The sequence below is a fragment of the Cryptomeria japonica genome, chromosome 9, assembly GCF_030272615.1.
Source record: "Cryptomeria japonica chromosome 9, Sugi_1.0, whole genome shotgun sequence".
NCBI lineage: Eukaryota > Viridiplantae > Streptophyta > Pinopsida > Cupressales > Cupressaceae > Cryptomeria > Cryptomeria japonica.
In genome coordinates, this window is record NC_081413.1 from 133,759,553 (window position 1) to 133,778,994 (window position 19,442).

A 19,442-nucleotide genomic window follows, 5' to 3' on the forward strand; every position below is an offset into this window, starting at 1 on the left:
AGCCCCAATAGTTGATGAGTTGGTCCATGGGATCAAAGAATTTGGAGGTATGTCCAGTGTTGGGAGAACATAGTCCCTCAGTAATGAAGAAGACAAAAGGAAAATTAAAGAAGCCCTGATCTGGAACTTGCACAAGTTTTGTAGGACTCCTAGTGAATTATATGGCATAATCCCATCAGATTTGCAAGATCAAATTGAAGGGAGATGGAAAATAGCTCTAGCTACTAAAAAGGAACTCAGAATAAAAGCACTCATGGAAGTGCAGCATGACTTAGACCTTGATCAAGCTTCACTAGTGGTTGAAGCATGCATTCAACATTTCAAAATAAGGAATAGAATTGGGAGTGGCAGTAGGTGAACTTGGAGCAGTGCACATTGAAGGTGTTGCCTTGTGGAAGAAAATTATGGATCAGCAAAAGGAAGTCAAAGAAGAAATAAAAAAGGAAACAAAATAGGACCAATGTGCATTTGTCCTTGAAAAAGAAAAAGGTAAGGAAAAAGACCCTTCTAAAGGTTTTGATGTCTTCTCAGTTAATGAGATTATAGGAAATGTTGTGTCAGACATTCCCAATCTAACAAAGGATGTCGAACAATCGGTTCACACTTCACCGGTGAAGGAAGCTGATCAAACTAAGCTTCCCAGTCAAGATGAAGTGGCAGTTGAAGACATTCCTCATGAGGATACACCTCACAGGACTTCATTGGCACAAAATCATATTATGTCTGAAGAAGGAAATGAAGAAGAGAAGAACACAGAGGAAGGAAAAGAGGAAGAGAAGAAAGCAGAGGATAAGAAAGAAATGATGGATACTCCTCCGGCAAAGAGGAAGTTAGATTTAGAAAATGAGAGTGAGAAGAAGAAGGTAAGAATCATCACGGCAACTAGTTCAAAAGTTGAGACTGTAGAAAAGGAAGATGAAACAAAGGACGAAGAAGAGGGAGAATCGGTCATTGATATAAATGAAATGACTCCCAAGCAATTGATGAAGGTCTCAAAAAAACTGAAAAATGCAAGCTAAAAAGGCTAAGTTGAGAGCAAGGAAAAAGAAGGCAAGAATTCTCAATTCTACCAAAACAATTCTTTCTGACCTAATTCCTGACATTGTTGTTGATAATACTGCCCCCCATCATTGATCAGTTAAATACTCTTGTTACAGAAATTGGTTCAGAGGCAATCGGTCTAAAGAAGGTTGCAGTAAGACAATATGAATCAAAGAGAGGAGATAATTTAATGGAACAAATATCAGTTGGAAAGGTTGCCCTCTCTACCCTAACAAAAGAAGTCAGAAATATACTTCTCCTTAGTTGGTCAATTACTGGTCAAATCTTCAAGTTTTACCGATTTCATTAGAGATCTAGAAGATAAAAGAAATCAGACTCAAAAAGAAATTGAAGATCTGATAAGTTCTTTTGATCCTCTCACCAGTTCAGCATCAACTTTCACTGGCAAGGTCAAACAACTCAATCAGGAAATCAAAAGGTTGAAAGAAGAAGAGGACAAACGAGGTCTTAGTTTGTTAGAGCTATAGTGCTACTTGGCACCAATTATTGACTTCATGCAAATGAACATTAAAGAAGTCGATCGCCTCATAAGTGAACTTGACTGCAAAACAGTTGATGATATGGAGGTTTTTATTGTAGTTATGCATGGGCACTTCAAAACCATGAAACGGGTAAAATAAAAGTTGCTCAAGAAAATTTCAAGGACCTTTTTGCTTTACTTTGAAAAATTCTTTTGAATAGTCTTTGCCATTAATGACAAAAGGGGGAATTCTGGAGACTTGTACAGTGTGAGTTACAGGGGTCAAAAACAAGGGCCAGAACCGGCACAGTTTTTGTAATTTTTGTAGTATTTGCCACCAATGCCAAAGGGGGAGTTTGTTGGCATTCTGGTGCATTTTTGTATGACTAGTGAATGATATGGTTGTCATTGTTGGCAACATCATCTCCCAAGTCTTCACAGTCTATCGGAAGTAAGTAGACCGGTATACTGAGGTTAACCGGCTAAGCAATGAGTAAATAAGGTAAGCAGGGAGTAGACTGGCACACAGGAAATCAACCAGTAAGCGGTGAGTAGACCAATGCACAGAAGAGGTCAATCGGCTAAGCAGAGAACATATCGGTATACAGGAGGAAATCAGCTAGGTAGATTTTAATCAGTACACCGGTAGAGTCTGTAACTGGCAGACTGGTAACGTTCAGTTAGTATTTAGTCAAACCGACAGTCTTCTCCAGTCAACCAACGTACTTATCGGCATGATCGACTGTCTTGACAGAGATTCGTGCAATGATTTTAGGAGAGTGATTTAAGGCATGGTAACAGAATTTTGAATAGGATGTTTTGGAGGGAAAGTTTGTGATAGATTGATAGGATAATAAATTCACATAATTCATTCTCGAGAATGTTGTTGTTCATGTGAATAGTGATAATGTGAAAGTGAACACAGGGGGAGTATAATAGAGTGTAGATCCGAGTGATAGAGGACCGACAGAGTTCAGAGCCGAAGGTCAGAGAACCGGCAGAGTGCAGAGTCGAAGTTCAGAGAACTGGCAGAGTGCAGAGCCAAAGGTCAAAGAACCAGCAAAGTGCAGAGCTGAATGTATAAGCAGAAAATCGGTGTTGTATAGAGCATCCTTTTGTTGCTTTCCAACCATTGCAACTAAAAACCCTTATTAGGGTAGACTTTAACAGGTCCCATTTTATAAATCCCTTAACAGGGTGTCATCTTAATTGATGATCTTAAGATCTTTGACAAGGCTACCTTTAACAGGGTAAAGGCACTAATGAGCCTTAGACAAAATCCCTTAACCGGGTGGCACCTAACAGTGTCCTTGTAATCTCCTAAAAGGGATGGCTCCTAATCGGGCGTACTCCAGAAGAGTACAAATTTTGTGAGTTCCTACTCAAACCATGGTTTTCTCCCATTTGGGTTTCCACGAGATAAATCTCGGTGTCACTGTGTATATTTTCATGTATGCTTATTATACTGCAGTGGTTATTTATATTGATGAATGTTAAGTTAGTAAAAACTTGAGTTAAAAGTTTTAATTGAGTAAAACTGGTAAAGTGTTGATTCGCCCCTCCCCTCTCAGCGTCGGTTGGGACTAACATGTATCACATGATCTTATCTTTCATATTGATAAGTGTAAGACAATCAAAGATGTTTGGGAAAATTTTGATAATTTGTATGGCCAAGTTGATGAGATTAGGGGCTATAAGCTTGACAATGAACTCGCAATGTTGGATCCCAAGGATTTTGATACAATCCAAGACTATGTAGCTAAAGCAACTGAGCTAAGAGAAAAAATCAAGGATTGTGGCATTGACAAGAAGAATGCACAATTGGTCTACAATTTATTGGACAAGCTTCCATCAGACTATGCCACCTTTGTTTCTAGTTTCCAAACCCATCGGTCAACTTTAGGTAGTTCTTTCACTACACAAAGGCAAGAACCAAAAGATTTGGTGGCTAATCAAGGGAATCAAAGGAATCAAGGCAAAGGAAAGAACCAAAAGCAATCTAAGCCAAAGTCACACCAAGATAGAGCACAATCCTCCCCTCCACAACAAGGCAACTCTTAACTTTCTTCGAAAAAGGAAAATTCAACCAAGAAATAGAAACCTACGTGTTCATATTGCAAGAAGGTTGGTCATGATGAGCATCATTGCCACTTTAAGCAAATTAATGAGTTGACAAACATCATCAAGAAGAACAACATCAATTTTTCATCCACCTAAAAGAAGGAGGATTCATCTCCTTCCACTTTCTCATAGTAAAAAGGAAAATGGAAAGCATTTGTGGCAACTACAGGTTCTTCACAGCAGTGGATACTTGACTCTAGTGCCTCTCATCACATGGGTTCTACAAGGGAACAGTTTTCTTCATTCGCACCATCCAAGGTACCTCACATTTGATTTGGTGATGTTACACAAGTGGAAGTTGAAGGGAAAGTTTTGGTTGGCATGGATGATGGAACATTTGAGAGTTCTCTCTATGTTCCTAAATTGAGCACCAACCTTCTATCTATCTACCAAATCACTCACTTTGGAAATGGAAAAAAAGTTGAGTTTCTACCTTATTTAGTTGTGGTCAAAGAAATTGATAATGATGCCTCAGTACCAATGGGACAATCCAATCACAACACTCATCTTTATTCATTCTCCCACTATGTGCCTCGTTCTCCTTTTACAAACTTGCTCGCTCATTCAAATTCAAAAAGTAAGTTATGGCATTAGCGGTTTGGACATCTCAATTACAACTATCTTCAGCAGCTTAGCTCCAAGGATATGGTCACAGACCTCCCTCAAATCATCTTTTCAGATGGTGTATGTTCAAGTTTCTCTATGGGAAAGCATCCCAAAGATAATTTTGACAAAGGGAAGTCTTGGAGAGCTTTGGAAGTTCTTCAATTGGTTCATAGTGATGTAGCAGGCCCATTTCCAATGCCATAATTTAACAAGGCTCGTTGTGTCCTCACTTTCATTGATGACTACTCCTGCTTCACTTGTGTCTACTTTCTTTGTCACAAGAGTGAAGTGTCTGACAAGTTTCTAGCCTTCAAGGCTCATGTTGAGAAGTAATTAGGGAAGAAAGTCAAGATTCTCCACACAGACAATGGAAGAGAATATGTTAACAATCGACTTGAGGAATTTTGCACTCTTCAGGGGATTGATCTTCAACACTCAGTTTCCTACACTCCACAGTAGAATGGTGTTGTAAAAAGGAAGAAAAGAACCCTTAAGGAGATGGCTAGCTACATGATTCATGCTTGTTCTATTGGTCCATCTTTTTGGGTAGAAGCTATCAGTTGTGCCACACACATTCAAAATTGGTTTCCCCACAAGGCATTGAAAGGCATGACTCCTTTTGAGGCTTGGTGTGGTAGAAAAATGATTGTGAGACACTTTAGAGTTTTTGGTTGTCCGTCATGGGCTCACATTCCTCCATAGAAGCGCAAGGAAATGCAACTTCAAAGTGGGCCTTGCATCTTTGTTGGATATCCCCAGGGTATCAAGGAATATAGACTTTTGGATCTACTGACACATGTGCTATTAATTGAGTAGAGTGTTCACATTGAGGAAAGGTCTCCTATCTTGCCCTCTAATCCTCCTCATCCTTCCTCCATAATAGAAAGTGATGATAGTGACTCAGATGATGATTCCACCTCAACTCCGACTCACAGGTTCACACCTCTATAGGGTCCACTTGTAGTTGAGAAAACTCATCCTTCATCTCCTACAAGACCTCGTTGGGCTCGACAGAATCTTGAGTCAGTAGGTCCTCTTGTTGGGGATCCTTCAGACACTTGAAAGACTAGATCACAACATCAACATCTTCCACATGCTTACATTGCTTCAACTTCTGACCCACAATCTTTTTGGGAAGCATCAGGAGTTCCTGAGTGGGACTTAGAAATGGAGGAAGCGTGCGGTTCATTGATAAGGAACAACACATGGTATTTAGTTCCTCTCCCTAAGGGCAGGAAGATGGTTCAATGTAAGTGGATCTATCAAACTAATTTTGCAATAGATGGAAGTGTGGATAAGTACGAATCTCGGCTTGTGGCAAAAGATTTGTCACAGGTTCCAAGTTTTGATTATACAAAGACCTCTTTCCATGTAGCTAAGATGAACTCCATTCATTTGACACTTTCTATTGTTGTAGCTCATGGTTAGCATGTACATCAAATGTATGTGAAGAGTGCATTTCTTCATGGGAATATTTAGGAGGAGATTTACATGGAGCAGCCACAAGGAATCATTGAGGATTCTTCTTTGGTTTGCAGATTGAGGAAATCTATCTATGGCCTCAAGTAGGCCCCTAGGGCTTGGTATGACAAGATGGATTCCTTTCCTCTCTCAACAAGATTCATAAGGTGTCATTCAGATCTGATTGTCTACATTTTGCGATATGATGACTCTCATTTGCTACTTGTGCTCTATGTTGATGACTTGATAATTACAGGGAGTACCTCATCCATCATTGGCAATGTCAAATATGCTTTGCATGAGAGATTTGCTATGAATGAATTGGGCCATTTGCATTTCTTTCTCAAGATTGAGATATCATAGTCTTCTTTCGAGATCACTCTTGGTCATCCCAAGTATGCTCTTGATTTTATAACTCGGTTCCACATGGCTGATTGTAATCCTGTGTTGTCTCCCTTTCTTTCAAGAGTCAATCTTGAGGCTAAGTGTTCCACTCCACTTGTTGATGCCACTTTGTATCATCAACTTGTTGGGAGTCTCATCTACTTGACACACACATGCTTGATATTTCCTTTGTGGATGGCATGGTTTCACACTATATTCAAGAACCACATGAGCTTCATTAGAAAGTTGCCAAACACATCATACATTACTCTTCCTTCAACTAAGGTTGAGTAACGAGGGGTTGTTAATGAAACTACTGAGGCCATTTGGCTTCAAAATATTCTATCTGAGTTTGTCTTCACCACTCCACAGCCTATAGTCCTTCATTTTGACAATCAGTGCCATTCAGATCTTGAAAAACCCAATTCACCATCAGAGGACCAAACACATCGAGATCCATATGCACTACATCAGGAAGCCGATATAAGAGCAAATCATTGATTTGCAATATTGTCCTACAACAGAGTAGGTTCAGACATCTTCACCAAATCCTTCACTGAGAGTAAGTTTCATTAGTTGCAAGCTCTCTTGGGGATGTGGGATTTTCATTAGGAGGGGTTAGTTGACTTCTCCATTTTCTCTAATTGTGGGGGGGGGGGGGCGATTTTTTCCTTACTTGAGGTTTTGTCCTCATTCTTCTTTGAGAGTTATTTTGTGTGTTCATCTATCTTTTGGTGGGGAGTTTTTTACCACCCGTTTTTCTCCTTTTCTCCATTTGTGAGAGATTGTTTTGCATTTGTTCATGGGTACCTAACATGACCTAGTAGTCGGGATCCATCTTGCATTGTTAGCTTGAGTATATATTTCCCTAAGTTGCACTTAAGGGGGGGTGTTGGTGAAATTTATTTATTTATTTTATCTCCTATGATATAATTACACTTTACTTAAGCTTACTTAAGGAATTGCATAGGATTAGTTGGAGCATTTTCACTTTAGGTGGACTTGTCTTTTTCTAGGATGCATAGTTACTTGTATCGAGTGATTGAGTTCTAACTAACTTCTACCTACCCTTGCATCTTATTTGGCCACATGTCATTATTGTGTTCTCTCATTCCCTTTTGCCTTGCCTTTATAAGTAAGCTCATGTACATTGTTTCTTGATTGAGCTTTTTGCATCGTGATAGGAATACAATTTGTTCTTGTCTCTATTGTTCTCTCTTGTTTGTCCTATTCGATTGGCCTCTAGATATTGGGTTGCTATAGTCAATTGCTACAAATTTAATAGATGAAATGGGGTAAGGGGTATAGTCAACATGGTAAATTAATTAAATTAGCTACCTAGGAGGGTAGGCTAGAAAATAGAAGAATATCAATAATTAATTAAATAATAATGAATTATTTAATTAATAGGATATCTGGAATAGATGAATAACAATGATAAATCGACCAAATGTAAATGATCAATTTTAGGTGTCTACACAAAAAAAGAGAGGATAAGAACCCACTATGGCTAGAGGAAAATAGGGACTATCTGTGGGAAAGAGCTTCACAAGATGGGAATAGGAGTGTGTTGCACTTTGAGTAGAGTTGCTAGGTCTATGCAGCTTGAATGGTTTAGTTATCTCTAATGGCATAAAAACTCGATCTAGATCCAATGACATCACCTATAAACCCTATGAAAGGAAAAGTATGGTGGACTATGTAATATGCTCTCAAGTTCTACTTTCAAGATGTTGGAGTTCAATATCAGGATGTCCTATTGAGTTGAAATTCAATCATATGCCTCTCCTTGTAAAGTTTAGCATTCACAAAACATCCAACAAGGAGGGAAAGACCAACACGTGCATAATAAGGTTCATAAACAATGTAAAATTCTTGTAAATTAAGACAATCAAGAGCTCTATGTTGTTGCACTTGAACAACACCTTCAAACAACAACAAAAAAACATAGTAGATGAGGAAAACAATGAAGAAAATGATGACATTAGCTCAGTAATATGTTGATCCCTTTAATCTACCAGGCTCTAAAGGTGTGTAAAAGATCTCAACCTATGAAGAGGGTTTCAAATACTTCTCAACTAACCCATGATATGATGAAGAATGCAAGACTAATAAAATATCCTTTAAAGAGAATGAACCAAACAAAGAAGCAAGATAAAATCTAAAAAAGAAAGATGTGATTTTAAGAAGAAAATATTTAATCTTTAGGGAAACACAACCTTGAAGGCTTATGGAGGGAGCTACAACAAAAGAGAAAAATAATAGAAAATAATATCATAGATGTCCATTATTTAGATTATGTGAAACTTGTTTATGAGCAACCACAAGAGAAAGGTAACCCTCCCATGATTGACACATCAACAAAGCTCTTCTCGATGAAAAAATCAAACAAGGCATTAAGAATTAGTAGGTGGTAAAGCTCAAGACATTGATGGGTTGCATGCAAAAAAATTAAAATGGGGAGCTAAGCTCCTCACTTCACACATCAAGAGAATCTTTAACAATTTCACAAAAAGAAATTTTCTAACTGAGTGGACAACTAGTGTCGTTATCACTATCTACGAAAGTGGATATATCAATAATCCTTCTAACAATTATACTATTCTAATCACCCTCTTCTTGGATAAAATTTTGGAAGCATAATAGAACACATAATCAGTCTGCGGGCAAAAAAAGAGGGAAAAGGAGAAAAGGGGGAGGTTAGCTTTAGGCCAAGGCACCCTACAATTGATCATTGCATCACTCTGAGGCAATTCATTGAAAAGTTTTGGGATACCCAAGCAAGAGAAGGTTTTATTGCTTCATTGATTTTAAAAAAGCCTCTTACATTGTTATTGGGGACAAGCTTTGGATTAGAATAGAGGAAATTATGATACTAAACAAATATAGAGTAGCAGTTCACAAGCTTTATGAGTAGGTTAGCGCTAAAATTAAAACTAAAGAGGGTATGTTTAAATGCTTTGACAATGGCATTGGAGTCAAACAGGGTTGTCCTTTACCCCCCACATTATTTGGCTTATATATTGATAAACTAGAAGAATGGCTATACAAAACCATGGGAGAGGGTATCCAGCTAGCGGGTTTCATGATGAAGTTATTTTTGTATATAGATGACATTATTCTATTTATAAAATATGTCAGTGGTTTGAGAGAACATTTGAAGGCTTTAGAACTCTTTTGCCAAGAGGTTGGGATGCAAGTGAACACCAGCAAAACCAAAGTCATGATTTTTTCTTTGAAAAGGAAGAAGTGGCATGTTAACTTTATCTTTGAGGGAAGCTCATTAGATATAGTGGAAGAATACAAGTACCTAAAAATTTATTTTCACAATAGGGCCAGTTGGGAGACATGTTAAACAAAAAGGATACAAGGATGGAGAGCTTCTTACCTACTTGAGAACAAGTGCAAGAAAGTGAAGTTATGGGATTGAAAAACCAAGAAAATCGTTTTTGGTTTGTTGGTCATGTCAATGGCCCTCTATGGATGTAAGGTTTGGGTGAGTAGCATGTCAAACCTCAAGTGGTCAAAATTAGAAAGAGTTCAAAAAAAATTAATCACTAGTCATCTTAAGGTCAAATCAATGATCCAATATGAGATCCTCCTGGTTGAAGCGGGAATGTTTCTGATGGAACCATTAGCGATTATTTGTTTGATAAGCTAATTAAAAATAATGGAAAATGTAGATAAACATCGTTGGTTCAAAATAGTTGTTTAGGAGGATTTAGATCGTAAGAATAAGACTTGGATGAAGTAGAACAAGTGGATGAGCAAATAGGACATTAATTTACAAGAATTTCCTAACATTAATGAAGAGATTAAAATAATTGTGTTACAAAAAATAATGATTATCATGTGACAAAATAGATAGGTCGAAAAAAAGTGCACTATACCAAATAGTTCAACTCAATGTGGGAAAATAATGAAACAACTCATTTGAGGGTTGTAATTAAGGGAAAGGCTAAAACTTTATTTGCACAACAAAGGATCAGTTCTCATTATCTTAAGTGTGGACGAGCAGATGGATAGTCCCCAAGGAAGAATGGGAAAAACGAACTTGCATTTTTTGTAGCAAAGGGGTGGTTGAAATTGAACAACACTTCATCATAGAGTGTGCAAAGTATGAATATATCCGTACTCAGTTTGAAAACAATTTACTAGTTGACACTTTAAATGAGATATTTAAGGAGGCAAGGCTTCACAAAACGACAAGTTTCTTGATCAAGATTCATAATAGAAAAACCTACATCCAAAAAAACTTAAAAATGTATTCATATTGTGTCTCTTATCTCTAAAACTACTTAATCTCATGAACGTCTCATTCATTCTGTCATTACTACAACTAGTGTACACAAACCAACCAACCAAATAATGGAACCCATCATCAATCGAAACTAACCAATGTGGTCTCCAATATTTCATTTGAGCTCAAAGAACCTTCGAGGATCGTTCATCACATTTGCATCTAGCATCTTGAGATTACTAGGGACAGGACACTTTTGGCGATACTAAAGTCCACACAATCTTCTGCATCATATGAAAATCAATGGCGCTCGCATAATTTACGCCAAAACCGTTGTGCATTTGTGCCTTTGAGAGCCTTTTGCTAACGTAATCCATGTGCACACAAACAAATAGAAAGCGAAGGGCCCACTACATGTGACTTAGCAGTAAACTAACAAAGCATGGAGCTTCACTGTCATCGATGAGGACATCTGAGATGCTGATCGAAACCTGAGGAACTTCAAACTTAAACAGTTTTGACAACCTTGAGAACTCCGAGGGCCTTCTCATCAAAACTGGTCAAACATTCCTGGGTAATTCCTTAGCACAAAAGCTGCAATGTGTATACATCTATACAGCCCCTTAGCTTAAATGATAACAAATTTAAATTTCAAGGAATTAGAAGATTCAAATTTGCATGATCGAGATTTAAAGATGATATAAATGTATGTCGATTTTTATTTAGTTTTGGGTTCATTTTAATTATATGTTGATAAATGGTATAATATTGTACAAAGTTCAACTCATTTCTCAATCTTTCATATATTCCCATCTTCACACATTTTCACATTTGATATTATCTCATTCATTTCTACTATATTCACATACATTTGACATTTATCATACCTCATGTCCAAACATTTATTCTATACCTTGGTGTGAGTTTTTCATTGTCTTGGGTCAATCTCATAATAGAGATCAATCCCACATCATATGGAATTGTCAATCAAGAGAGTCAACCTAAATAAACTTGAACATTGCAATTTGACATCTTCCCAAGATATTTCTAAACATAACCAATCCTTGACAAATAATACAAAGTGAAAAATTCTGTGAACCAAAATTCAAATAGATAAGATCCATACGACATAAAATTTGTCTATTGTCTAAAGTTATGAATCGAAACTCTCATATATATATATATATATATAGACACATTCAAAGACCAAATTTATTCATCTACATGGATCCTAAATCTAAGTATTTGGATCCCCTTTATATTTGCTTTCCTAAAATAGCATTGTTTTGCATGGTTTTATCACTCTTAATTATTATCATTTGATTTAAATAGAGTTAGGCTTCAGTATATGGATTTGATTCGATTGTGCTGAAGTATATGATTTGATTTGATATGGTTTGGTTTGACTAACCTAGATTAGGTCTGAAGGGAATTTTATTTTCTTTTAAATAAGTTAAAAATGTAAGACAACAATGACTTACAAGACATCACATAGTTTATTTTTTTGTTTCTACCATAGATGAAAAAAGAAATTAAGATGGAAAAGCTCAAAACAATGACTATATTTGTCATTCATTTCCCACTAACAAATATTTGAAAGTACTTTTGTCTTAAATAGATCCACCTACCTAACTTGTAATTATTACCAACATACATCAACAAAACATTATTAAAAAAACACACATTTTAAATTAATACAAAAATATGAAAGTCAAAATTCATATTTGATTTTTTCTTTTTATTGGAACAGTTTTTATATTATTATCTTCATCGAGTTTGTAGGTGCCAATAATTAAGATAGTTTATTTATGGACTCTAAACGTGAACACCTGAATAAAAAAATTTAAAAAATTTAAAAAATAAAAAAAATAAAAAATTTTGCGATGCCTTCCGCCGCAACTGCGAGGGCTTCCACCACGACTGCGAGGGCTTCCATGTTTGTGATGTTGTCCGCCGCGTTGCCATCTGCGACTGCGACTAAGGCCGCCGCTGCTGCTCGCGAGGCCAACCCTCTGCAATCCGCCCTAACCCCTGGTGCGGCTACGGTTGTTGCTAAGGCCGCCGCGTTGCCGTCTGCGACTACTGCCAAGGCCGCCACTACTGTTCGCGATGCTGACCCTTTGCATTCTGCCCTAACCCCTGGTGCGGCTAGTCCTGGTGTTGTTCTTGGGAGCTCTGCGGGGGTTTCGGATGGTGGTACGGTGCTTCCTGCGCCCTCTGCAGCTGATTGGGGTACCCGTGGCTTAGGGCCTGTGGCGGTTTCTGTTTGCAAACCTCTGGTTTTCAAGGTGTCTGCAGATACGGACATGGAGATCATCCACACTTCCTCAGTGTTTGAAGCTCATGGTCTGATTTGCAGGTTCCGGGGTTTTTGGCCAAGCCTTCCTCAGCTGCATACTTGGATCTCCCAAAGCTGGGAACTGATCATAAAAGGTTTAGTTAACATTTTTCCCTCAGCCAAGGGTTTTTTCATTGCTAAATTTGAATTTGCAGAGGACAGATCGAAAATCTTAGGGATTAATCCTTTTAGCTAGGAGGACAAATATGTTTTGATAGTTAAACCCTGGTTCTCAACCTTTAATCCATCTACTGATTCATTTAATGAGATTCCTATTTGGGTTAGGCTCCCCAACCTTCCCCTTCATCTTTGGACGGATTCTCTGCTAGAGGAAGTAGGGGAGGCCTTAAGTGAATTCCTAATGATTGATAAGGAATCCTACCAAATTTATCATTCTACTTATGCTCGTATTTTGGTTAATATTGATGTCTCTAAAGGGCTTCCAGCTGAGTTAGAGATTGAATTTTCCTTGGGATCTTGGGTCCAACCACTTGACTTTGAAGGTATTCCCTTTAGATGTCGAAAGTGCTTCCAGACTGGACATGTTGCTGTAGGGTGTGAAACAGATAAAAAGAAAAAAAGATCTGCTTCTTGGTGGAAAGGTGCATCCTCTGAACATTATTTTGTTAAAAAGAAAAGCTTCTCCCAGGTGGTGGCACAGGTTCCTCAGACTGAGGGTACGCCTCATGTTTCTGGTGTTGTTGTGCCTCAGGAATGTGTGAATGCATGCGGTGGCACCCCGAGTGAGAAAAATGATTCGATGGATGACCCTCCCGCATCTCAGATTGTTGTTGGATCTTCTGCTATCTCTACATCTGTGGATGCTGGCTCTGGTCCTCCTGGTGATGGGAGGTCCTCTATTTTGGACCCTTCCTCTTGGCAAAAGACTGCTGCTAGGGTTGAGGAGGGATGGATTACTGTTAAAAGTAAAAAATCTAAATTGTCCCAGTCCTCTTTTGATATGACCCTTCGATCCCATAAGGGTAGGTCAAATTCTTGATCTTTCCTGGCTGGGGTAGGGCTGTTGGTTTTTGGCAGCTTGTTGGTTTTTGGGTGGGGGTTAATGTTGTTCCCCTTCTTTTGATTGGCTGGGCCAATTCTCTCTTGTGTTCTGTTTCTTTGAGTGGTCTTTCAAGTTTATTTTTTGGGTTCGGGTTTCAGGTCCTTCTAAAACCTGTCTTGTATAGAGTTTCTGGTCCCTTTAAAACTTTATTTTACTTGATCAAAAACAAGAGCTGAAATTTCCCCATCAAGATATACAGTAGAAGATTCAAGATGCAGAAGGAAAAACAGATTTAGTAAGCGTGGTATTTTATTCTTTGAATGCTTTTCTATTTGCTGACTGCCCGTGAATCATAGACTGTTTGATCTTGTATGAACATTATTAAAAACATTCATTCATTCAAACCCAAAAAAACTTAAAAACTAGAATAAAAATAGAAAAGAAAAATAAAACAATTTGCAGCAATTCCCCATTGTAGAAGTCATTCCCCAGTGATCAGAAACTAACAGCTGTTATCGACCCACACAACAAACTAATGATCATTAAGGGTTGTAACAGAAAACAGTTACCAATGAAGATAAGAACATTAAGTGGAAAATACCTTTCATGCATCTTCAAACAACTGATTTGTCAGTGTCAGCCCCAAAAATGAGAAAATGCTTCACGTCATTATAGGTTACAAGTGATTTCTGCCGTTATAAGAATTCTTGTTTGTTAATGCCCTCAATATTTCACTCGAGTGATATCCATGTCATCCCGGAACAGCAATTTTTATATGTTTGGAATACCATAAGTATTATTAAGAGGTGTGACTGACATTTTGGATCTGATTTGAGGAGGATTGCAGGCTTCTTGATCAAGATCTACAATAAAAGAACTAACAATGAAAAGTACCAATTTACTAACAATGAAAAGTACCTGAAAATTGTTAATGATGTTGCTCTTGATCTCATATAGTGATGGTCTCCTAGACATCATTAAAACTCATTCAATTCAATTTAATGACAAATTCAGATACAATAAATTTATCAGTGAAAGACGTAAAATAAATGAACTAATACAATGGTATCATTCGTAAAACATTGTACCCACTAAACTTTTCAATTCCAGCAAGCCCTTAAACTTGTTTTACATGTATGAAAAGCCTTACTATACCTAAAATAACAGATCTTTTAGTCAAGATGCACCAAGGGTTGATGTAACGTATGCAAACTTTTTCAGTTTTAAGAAAAAATGAGTTAGAACTCCAATGTCTGTGCATAAAAGCTTATAAGCAGAGAAAAGGGGAAAAAAAAATATTTTGATTGATTCAAGGTATTGCCCAACATTTTGGAAAAACTTGAAACCATCCACCACTCTCTTTAATGAAGAAAAAGTGAGCATGTGGAGCAGGCATGGGCATGGGCATGGGCATACAGGTGATGAACAGATACATATAGATTTTGGTATTTTGTTGAGTTTCAAGCTTAGCAAAAACAAAAAAAGATGTTTGTTTCAAAGGGCCTTGCAAAGGTGGAGAGTTATAAGGGTGGAATTTAATGTCATTATTATGTCACAAAATTATATTTTACACAAATATTAAGCAAAAACTGTTTTCGACAAATAAATGATATTATTAAGCAAAAACTGTTTTCAACAAATAAATGATATTATAAATAATGAAGGATAGTTTTGCAGAAAATAAATCTTAGTCATAAGAAACATCTTTGCCAATTAAACTACTAAAAAATTAGAGTGATTCAAATCATCACATATAATTTTGAATTTTGGGAAATATCAAATTAAAATTCAGGAGACTGCTCTGCAATCTTCTCGCCACTGCATGCACCCAGTTTTTAATTCGTAATCTCCTTCACCTTCTTCGGCCAGACTCAAAAATGATATATTTACTACAAATATAGAAAAGAAAAAATAAACAAAAATAATAAATAAAACAACTTTATATTTAAATAGAATAATAGTTTATAAACAAAAATAATAAATAAAACAACTTTATATTTAAATAGAATAATATGTAAAACTATTGAAAATGCTTCACATCATTAAAATAAAAATTCTATTGGAATAATTGTCTTGTTTAATTTTTAAGGATTAAGAAAAATAATAATAACATTTTAAGGAAAAATAAAATAATAAAGGTAGATAAAATAAAATAAGTTTCAAATAAACATTAAAAATTTTGTGTTTATGTGTGTATGCAATATATAATCTATGGACATTTTATTTTTTTAAAATCTTTTACAATATTAAAATAGCTATGTACTGTGGTGAATTATTTTTTTCATTTAGTTTATGAAAATTGTGAAAAAAAACAATAGTTCATTAGGTCAAAATAAAGTAAATAAAATAGCTCTTAAATAATAATAAAAATAAAAATTCTACTGTCCATGTGTATATGTAATAATAGCATTGATATATTAAATATATCTGAAAAAGGATTATTTTACATTTGCTGCATAAGAGATATGTAAGAGCCTAAGTAAATCTATTATACCTATTTACATTTGTAACATAAGATACATAGGCACCTCAAAACTGATAAGATAGATATATTTGGATATCTATGCTAGTGTTAATTAAATGTTTGAATTCAAGTACAAAGTTTAACAGTTCACTTACAACAAAGTTCCTCAAAATTTTAACAAAAAAAAACTGTGCAGAATAAGTTCGTTCAATTGCAAGAGCCAGTTTACAATGGTATCCAGAAAAAATGATGTGATATGATTACCATCCTCCTCTACTCGAATTTTAGGAAAGAGGAAACAAAGATACATCTGACACTGAATTACATATAACATTAAAGGCCTCTGTAATGCTTCCTGGCCATTATCATACAAATACATGCGCAATACCATATATCCCAGCCCAGCAACTTTGGTACATAGCCGAGTCATTGGACCAGAAAGTCTACGAAGAATTTGAAGTTAAATCAATGTCTTGCAGTCAACTGATCCTTCTTTGGCAAGGCCAAAGATCCCATCTTGGATGCTGCCTGGTGAGATTTGAAAACAGAATCATCTTCTTGTTCGATACCAGCAGAACTTGGCTGTTGTTCAGAATTGCCAGTATTGGATGGACTAGATTCTAATGTTTGTAGAAACCTAAGAATCATCTCGAAACTAGTAAATGTTATTACAGCAGCTGGGGTTGTTCTCATAAGGTTTGTCGCACAGCCACGGTAAAAACCAGCAACACCCTCCCTACGGAACACTTTTTTAATGCAATCAACTACACCTGTATATCGTATTTCTGAATCCCTAGCATGACCTTGCTCCTGAAGCCTTGATCTTACCACCTGTTGAAAACCAACAAAAATAGCAAACAGGAGTCAAAAATACAGTAGAATGTTTCAGTGATGATCCACAAGGATGTTAAAGAGATATTTAGGGAAAAAATCTAAACAGCAAAATTTAGAAGGGAAAAACTAACAAAATATGCCCTAGATTTCTACAGCAACTCTATCAAAACGATTCCATTACAGTTATCCAAAGTCAAACAACAGAATCTAGATCCATCCATTCTAATTATAATTCAGGAATGGAGAAGCATAACTACCCTCCAAAGAGAAAATGCAAATGAACGTAGTATGCAAAAACTCATAACAAATTGGACCATAAAACAGCTTCTCTGTGTTGATGTCAATAATTCTACCTCGTGAGGATAAGTCATTGTTGATGCCATTATTTTGGACACAGAAGAGGCAACAGCAACATCACCAGCACCAAGCTTGTCTGAAGTTGTCCCACCTGCACCATTATAATTTATAACTCACACATTGATAAGCAGAAAAATGAGCCAGGGTACAAAATGATAAAATGTTATTAAGTGAATTGAGCATGGATAAATTTGGAATGGGATCTCACCCCGTCTTGCCAAGTAAGCCTTCATCTTCTCATATACAGGAAATTGAATAGCAACATGACTGATTCCTGCCAATGCGGGCACAAGTCCACTGTACAGGAAATTTGATACATCATTGAGTGATAGTAAGATTCACTTAAAGATTAGGAACAGTGAACAAGGGGAAACAAAAAGTATCATATTTGCATACTGACCTATACAAACCCCGGATTCCTTCTTCTTGAGCAATTCTACGGAGTGCAGAAAGAGTACCCTTGTATGGAACTACTTTGGGCCTCATTCCTTGTGTCTGAAAAAACACCAAATAGTTATGGGGTTATTAGCAAATTTCACCATAGTTCTGAATGAGCACAAAATTCATATTGATTGCTATGGTATGTTGTGCTACCATATGATACCTTGCAATTTAACAATGTATAAGATGGATCAAACATACTGGTTAGACGGTAAGCAATTCATACATGAGGCAAATTTTCAAGAAGAAAAAAATAGAGCAATGGCAACAGATAATTGCAGAAATTAGACTATGTATAATCATTATGTAACAAATCTGCATTGTCAAATCCTCTCCCAAAAGTTCATAAAACAATGTTGGCCTGCTATAGAAAGCATTCCAGGTCTAGATCATATCAGGTTGTTATTTACTTTAATAGTGAAAAACCAGTTTCCTCTCAGTAATTTAGTGTTCAGTCTGAGGTGAGGTATTGGCAGAATTTCCTTGTCTTGGTCATCATAAATTACTTATTAATTGTCATTCTGAAGAGGCTAATTTTAATATTTACACACAGGCTCTTGGGTTCTACTGTTTTAGCTTTCTATAAGAGGGTAAATACAAGCTGATGAGAATCGTCCACACAATACTAGTTGCCATCAACTGGCCATTCCAAAATTACATAGATTAGCAAACTGCATTGTTCAGAACCTAAAATGTTAAGCTCTATCACTCAAGACAATACACATACTTCATATCTAGTATAGACTCCTCACCACCATAGGAACAATATGTATAGCCATAGACTTCATCCTTTTAACACTATTTAAAGCAGAAGGTGTTTACCCATGGACTTTATCATTCAAAATATGTGTAATGATTTCACAACATGGTCAGTGTCTAGGATGTGAGAAAGGCTAATTCAAGGAAAGATCAAGACAGAATCATCCAAGAAAATTAGAAACAAACAGAAATTCCATTGAAATAAAAATATAGATACCTAGATGAATTGATTATTCGGTTGTAGTTAATTAAAGCAAAAGAAGAGGAGCTCTGAACGCTACTGATAGAGCCTAGGGTATAAATCTGCACTCTGTCACATCCTACCTTTATCTTTTAATGACTCGATCCTTCTCACAACAGGCAGTACTGTAGTTCCTGTTGCAGGTTAGGAGAAGGGTGGTCCCAAATGGATTGGGAAGCTTGTCCTCAAAATGTATAACAATGTAACGATCATGTATCAAACTCACAAGATGTTTTCTTGATGTTATTACTTATTTGTTATTCCCAATCTTCCAGAATTTTGAAGCAGTATACTTCATTGCGTTAAATTTGTTGGTGTAATACATCCAAAGCTTGATCAAAGCTAGGAAAAGTGACAATTGGGAAGCACATGGGAGGTGGATCTGAGCTATTAAAAAAAGAATATAAAAGAATTTACATTCCTCCCAGCAAAAGAATTTACATTGGTCCAAAATTTAGTATGCATCCTTGACACAGTTCATCTCATAAGGTTTATTAGTCTCTTAGTGCATCGTTCTGATAGGAAATTCACTATTATACTGCATATGCATAACATATAACAGAATTACGTAAACATCAACATGTATCCGCATAACATAGATATGAAACAATTTAGATATATTCACTGTTAATTTCACCATCATCTATTTTAGGTGTTAATTTTTTCATTAC

The 19,442-nt window shown here is 36.4% G+C and overlaps 1 protein-coding gene across 1 annotated transcript in view; it reads right to left on the reverse strand.

The window, feature by feature from the left end:
* Positions 1 to 16,328: 16,328 nt before the first annotated feature.
* LOC131063258 (nicotinamide adenine dinucleotide transporter 1, chloroplastic) overlaps positions 16,329 to 19,442 on the reverse strand; it is a 121,170-nt gene continuing 118,056 nt past the window's right edge. Inside the window, exons 6-9 of the mRNA XM_057997046.2 lie at positions 17,731 to 17,825; positions 17,539 to 17,627; positions 17,327 to 17,421; positions 16,329 to 16,970 (exon numbers count right to left, since the gene is read on the reverse strand). Coding sequence (XP_057853029.1) covers positions 16,605 to 16,970; positions 17,327 to 17,421; positions 17,539 to 17,627; positions 17,731 to 17,825 — 645 coding nt within the window. The 3' untranslated portion in view covers positions 16,329 to 16,604. The remainder of the gene's footprint in view (positions 16,971 to 17,326; positions 17,422 to 17,538; positions 17,628 to 17,730; positions 17,826 to 19,442) is intronic.